The 6,472-nt window shown below is 37.8% G+C and overlaps 1 protein-coding gene across 1 annotated transcript; it reads left to right on the forward strand.

Annotated features, from left to right (window-relative positions):
- Positions 1-90: 90 nt before the first annotated feature.
- Positions 91-657, forward strand: LOC112198669. The gene has a single exon (XM_024339801.1). It carries the CDS (start codon positions 91-93, stop codon positions 655-657), a length of 567 nt encoding a protein of 188 aa, XP_024195569.1.
- The last annotated feature ends 5,815 nt before the right edge of the window (positions 658-6,472 follow it).

Here is a 6,472-nt window from a genome sequence, read left to right on the forward strand (position 1 = left end):
GGAATCCCTACTGTGACCTTGAACACCATTCAGCTCCTAACTGGCTATAATTACTAAAAGTGGAGAAACCAAGTGGATTTTTACCTAGCCATGAACCAGAACATGGACCTTTGCTTAACTGAGGATGAACTTGAGAAGCTTACTAGTGAAAGTTCAGATGACGATAAGAAGTACTATAAAGAGTGGCATAAGGCTAATAAGATGGCAAAGAATGTGATTAAGACTACTATGTCAGACACAGTTAGAGGTAGCATAGAAGAACCTGATCTAGCCATGGATTACCTGTATGCCATCCATGACAAGTACAAAGAGAGTGATAAGGCTGAGGCTGCTAGATTGGCAAAGGAATTTAATGAGCTTAAGTACACTGGCACAGGGAAGGTGAGAGAGCATATCATGAAGTTAATTGAGATTAATGCTCAGCTTAGGGACCTCAACATGGGGGTCACTGATGATTATGTAGTGCATGCTGCACTGCATTCCTTGCCAAATAGTTTTAGCCAACTCAGGACTAGCTACAATGCTCAAAAGGAAAAATGGAGTCTTAAGGAGCTGATTGCCATATGTGTAGATGAGGAAGACAGGATGAGAAAAGAGAAAGAGCCAAGTACCTCAGTGAACCTTGTTGAGAAGCCTAAGAAGAAATACCAAAACTAGTCTAAACTTAAGCCTAACAAAACTATCTACAAAGGGTCTACCTCGGGAGCAGCTAAAGCCAACAAACCATTTAGGTTCAAGTGCTATTTCTGTAAGAAAGTAGGGCACATGAAGAAAGATTGCACAGGCTTTAAGAATTGGTTGATCAAAAAGGGTAATTTTTCTAACTCACTATTTTCTTTAGAAATTAATTTAGTTAATGTTGAACCAAAGACTTGGTGGATTGATTCAGGAAGTCCCTTACATATCACTAATTCTCTGCAGGGATTCATAAGGAAGAGAGTCCCAAGAAGTGATGAAGTGAACCTGTGTGTAGGCAATGGCATGAGAGTGGCAATCAAAGCTATTGGAACCTTAAAATTAGATCTTGGTTTAGGAAAGTTGTTATAGTTTTGGATAATGTTTATTATGTACCTTCCATGAGAAGGAATTTAGTTTCAATTTCTCTTTTGGTTAAATCTAGAAGTGGACTTCTTATTGACAATAATGGAATTATTATTTCTAAAGATTCAGTTCAAATTGGTTCTGGTGTTATATTGAATGATTACCTACAGTTAAATTGTTCACACAGTCAACAAGAAATTTCTCTTGTTAAAAATAATAACACATCGAGTAACACTTTAACTGGTGTTAAAAGAACTAAATGCAATGAAAAGTCTGCATATTTATGGCATAGAAGGCTTGGCCATATATCAAAAGAGAGATTGAAAATTTTGGTCAAAAACAATATCTTGAATGAACTTGACTTTTCTGATTTACAAGATTGTGTTGAATGTTTTAAGGGAAAGATAACTAACTTAAGAAAAAAGACTGCATACAGAAGCCATGCACTTTTAGAGCTCATACATACTGACATTTGTGGTCCATTTAGAACTCAAACAATCTGTGGAAATGTGTATTTCATAACCTTGATCGATGACTTTTCTAGATATTGTTATGTTTATCTACTTTCAGAAAAATTTCAAGCACTCAAAGCCTTTAAAATATTTAAGGATGAAGTAGAAAAACAACTAGAAAAGAAAATCAAAACTGTTAGATCAGATAGAGGTGGTGAATTTTATGGAAAATACACAGAGAGTGGACAACAAAAGGGTCCTTTTGCCTTGTTTATGCAAGAACAAGGCATTAAAGCTCAATATATACCACACCATATAATCCTCAACAGAATGGTGTGGCTGAAAAAAAGAATAGGACACTTTTGAATATGGTCAGGAGCATGATGTGCACAACAGGTCTACCTAGGTTTGTATGGGGTGAGGCTTTAAGGACTGCAAACTATGTTTGCAATAGAACACCTAGTAAAGCTATAGAGAAAACTTCTTTTGAGTTATGGTGTGGCAGAAAGCCTAGTCCTCATCATTGTCATGTATGGGGATGCCCTGCAGAAGCTAGAGTACAATCCAAACATTAACAAGCTTGATCCTAAAACAGTAAGATGCTATTTTATAGGCTACCCTGAAAAATCTAAGGGTTACAAGCTTTATGCAACTCAGCACTCACCAATAATTTTTGAAACACATCAAGTCAAATTCTTGGATGAAAAAATTCATAATACAAGTTTTGAAGATTTATCTTCAAAATTTGAAGAAATTATGGATAATGAGCATACTGAAAGTATATTGCCTATAATTCATGACACTCAAGCAGCCATTAGTGTTCCAGAAACTCAAAATGCACAAGATCAACTTGTTGATCAAGAAATGCATTTTGCAGATGATCAAGCTAATCTTGAACCCCTACATGATCAACCACAGCCTGTAGAACCTCAAGCTCAGCCTGCAGAACATCACCAAAACATAAATCCCCAATTAAGAAGATCTAATACAGCAAGGAAACCAACTTATTGGGGGGGGGGGGGGAGGAAATTCTAACTTCATTGTTTATTTGCAAGAACATAAAGTTGAAATTGATCTTGCAGATGACAATGATCCAGTCACTTTTAATCAAGCTATTGAAAGCAGTCAGTCAAGTGAGTGGAAACAAGCTATGGAAACTGAGATTGTGTCCATGAACCACAATGCAGTTTGGGATTTGGTGAAACCTGATCCCAAACAAAAGGCTATAGGCTACAAATGGGTGTTTAAAACCAAAAGAGATGCAAATGGGAATATTGAGAGACATAAAGCTAGGTTAGTTGCCAAGGGTTTCACACAGAAGGAGGGTATTGATTTTACTGAAACTTTTTCCCCAGTTTCAACCAAAGACTCTTTTAGGATCATTATGGCAGTTGTAGCTCAATTTGACATGGAGCTACACCAGATGGATATTAAGACAGCCTTCCTAAATGGAGAACTCGATGAGGTTATTTACATGAAGCAGCCATAAGGATTTATTGAGCCTGCAACTGAAAACTTAGTCTGCAAGTTAAGAAAATCCATTTATGGTTTAAAACAGGCCTCTAGACAGTGGTATAAAAAGTTTGACTCTGTGATTTCTTCTTTTGGATTCACTAAGAATTCAGTGGATGAGTATGTTTATCTCAAAACATCTGGAAACCAATTTATATTTCTGGTACTTTATGTTGATGACATTTTGTTGGCCAGTAGCAACTTAAAGCTACTTAAAGAAACCAAAGCTTTTCTGTCAAAGAACTTTGACATGAAGGATTTAGGTGAGGCATCATATGTACTAGGAATAGAAATTATAAGAGATAGGGCACAAGGTTTGCTAGGTTTATCCCAGCAAAACTATATTGCTAAAATTCTGAAAAGATTTGGCATGGAGACTTGTGCATCAGGGGAGGTTCCAATGTCTAAAGGAGATAAGCTCACTAAGAAACAAAGTCCAAAGAATGAAGTAGAAAAGGTGGATATGGAGTCTAAGCCTTATGCAAGGCTTGTTGGAAGCCTAATGTATGCTCAGGTCTGCACTAGACCTGATTTATCTTTTGCAGTTGGCATTCTTTCCAGATTTCAGTCTAATCCAGGTCATGAACACTGGGTAGCTGGAAAGAAAGTACTCATGTACTTGCAGAGGACTAAAAATCACATGCTTGTGTATAGGCAAGTGGAAACACTGGAGCTTGTAGGATATACAGACTCAGACTTTGCAGGAAATTATCCTGATTCCAAGAAATCGACTTGTGGATATGTTTTTATGCTTGCAGGAGGAGCTATTGCTTGAAAAACTATGAAACAAACCTTAGTGACAACATCTACAATGCTGGCAGTATTTATTGCAGTATATGAAGGAATGTGTGAAGGGCTATGGATTAGAAATTTCTTGATGCAGACTAGGATTTTAAGTCATATAGTTTCTGATGCTCTTGTAATTCATTGTGACAATGAGGCAGCTGTGTTCTTCAGTAAAAACAGTAAAAGGTCAAATAACTCAAAGCATATTGACCTCAAGTATTACAGCGTGAGGGAGAGAGTCAAGCATGGTGAAATTTCAGTATTGAGTATAACCACAGACTCTCAGCTTGCAGATCCCTTCACTAAGGCATTGTCAGTTGCTGCCTTCAAGAAACATATTGAGAACATTGGTGTTTTGCCTATTTTAGGATCTTGAGTTCAGTGGGAGCCTAATTTAGTTAAGAGCAAATTTTTTATAAGTTTTGTAATTTTCTGAGTTCTTGTAATTTTGGTAGTTGTGATTTTTAGTTCAGCTATTATCACAACTTTATGTATTATTGAATTTTGATTGTCAATAAAATTCTCGAGGTATTTCATTCAGTTTGTGTTGCTGCAGCTTTTATTGAATTTTCTGTAATATTTTGTCTTGTGTTTTTGATTCACCTTGATATCAGATGGTCTTGTAATTTAAGTGAACATGTTCCTTTAGTTAGAGTACAAGCATTGAGACCATCAGTGTTTTCAGTTATGCTTGAGTTTCATTTTGAAACATTCAGTTGCACCATTTAGGTATATGATCTTCTAGTAATACACAATGTTCATATACTGCATCATTTTGTTTTTAATAGCATATGTGAAATGCAAGAGGTTATGTTAGTGGTTTGGAAGTGCTGCATTTTTGTCAAAGTGTATGCTTTTCCTTGCTCTGCATAAGCTACTGTGTTTTGACCATGTTGAATGGATTTTGAGACTTTTCCTTATTCTGGTTGTAAACGAGTTGATGTTATTCAGTTTTGGTTGTCCTTGATAACCAGTGATAGTCCAAGTGGGAGATTGTTAGATCAAAAGTGGACTTATCACAAGTTATCCTAGAGTAACTAGGAAACCATTAAAAGCATCAATTTGAGTACAACATGGATTTGGAAAAGAATCAACCTAGATATCTAATGTGATAGTGTATTTAGAATTGGATTAGGAATCCATTATTTGGACTACAAGAAAGTCCTAAACTTTGATGAATTAGGATTAAATTATACAGTTCTAGATTCTTAAGGAAAATCTTTATGGGAGATTTCCTAGGACTTGAACTAGTATAAATAAGGGGTTAGGGTCCCTGTTATCACCATCGAAAAACAAGCATTGTGTTCTACCCAGAAGCTCCAATTGGTGAATAGCAGAAGACTTCAACCTCGTCTTCATCCTTGTTTCTGCAGCTGCGACAATGGCCTCAACTTTTGACGTCAATGTTATGTTTAAGGTTAATGATGAACATGTAATTGTGTGAGCTTGTTTGTAATTTAGTTTTACACGAAGTACCAGGTGTAATTTCACCAAGAGTTGGGGCCACCGAGAGCAGGAGTTAGGCCACCGAGATTTGACGAAAGTTGCATGCAGTGACTTAATTTAGAAGGTCGTGATGAGTTCCCAGAGGAGACCCAATTGGTACCTGGATGGAATCGAGCTAGAGCGGTAGCAGATTTCTAGGTCATATCGCTCGTGTCAGAGATCATCGGGGTGTCCTACAAGTACACATGTATCGGGTGACTCATAGTACCCGCCGGCTCGTGTACCCGATGGCACATGTACCCGGTGGCTCCTCGAAGCCTTGGGTGAAGAAGGTGAGGGGTGTTTTGCTCATACATGATTGGTGGTTCCCGTACATGACCCTTGCTCAAGGTCGGAGGTGTCTTGTGTGTATATGATTGGTGGTTCCCGTACATGACCCTTTCTCAAGGTCGGAGGTTCATACCCAAACATAGGGACCTTCCTTCTAGCGCCAATGTTTCCGTGTGAGAATACGGGACCTAAGTATGAAGCATGACCGAGAGAGAGACACAAGCATGTATAGTGGTTCACCTTGCCCTTGAGGCAATGCTACGTCCACTTAGAGATTCCACTAGTAGTGAGGCCAAGTAGCCTTTGTAGTGATACAAGTGTAGGGATCATGGATTCCTCTCCCATCTAAGAAGGGGAGGACTTCCCTTTATAGCTAAAGGAAGTCCCATTCTATTCTACATTTCCGATGTGGGACAATAATACACATATTGCTTCTCTTGAAGCTTCTTGGAGATCATGGGAGGGTGGCCTCCCTACAAGGTATCGGCCGACCTCCACCATGGCAACGTAGCTCGGGTGTCAGTCTACCAAAGGCATGCTATAGGAGGGGCTAGCCATGTTGTGGGGCCCCCTATGAGGTCGTTGCTTATGCTTGGCGGTAAGCAATATAAGCGGTATGTACACTTGCATCTTTTCTATCTCTTTTAGTGTTGGAGCATCTTTTTTGTCATGGATACTTTTAGCTGCTTTAGTAATTGTAGATACTCAATGATGTATTTATCTTAGTATCTTAATTCTCATTTCTAAAACCTAGCAATTTCCTTGATAGTGTGCTGTACTAACTAGAGAATTTGAGTTTAGATAGTTTTAAAAAAAAATATATAATATTTTTTTTGCATAGAATATGAGGGGGTATTGCTTAAAAGAGTTGACAAATTTATATTTGTTCATTAATAAGAAAACTG

Source organism: Rosa chinensis, chromosome 4 (assembly GCF_002994745.2).
Source record: "Rosa chinensis cultivar Old Blush chromosome 4, RchiOBHm-V2, whole genome shotgun sequence".
Classification (NCBI taxonomy): domain Eukaryota; kingdom Viridiplantae; phylum Streptophyta; class Magnoliopsida; order Rosales; family Rosaceae; genus Rosa; species Rosa chinensis.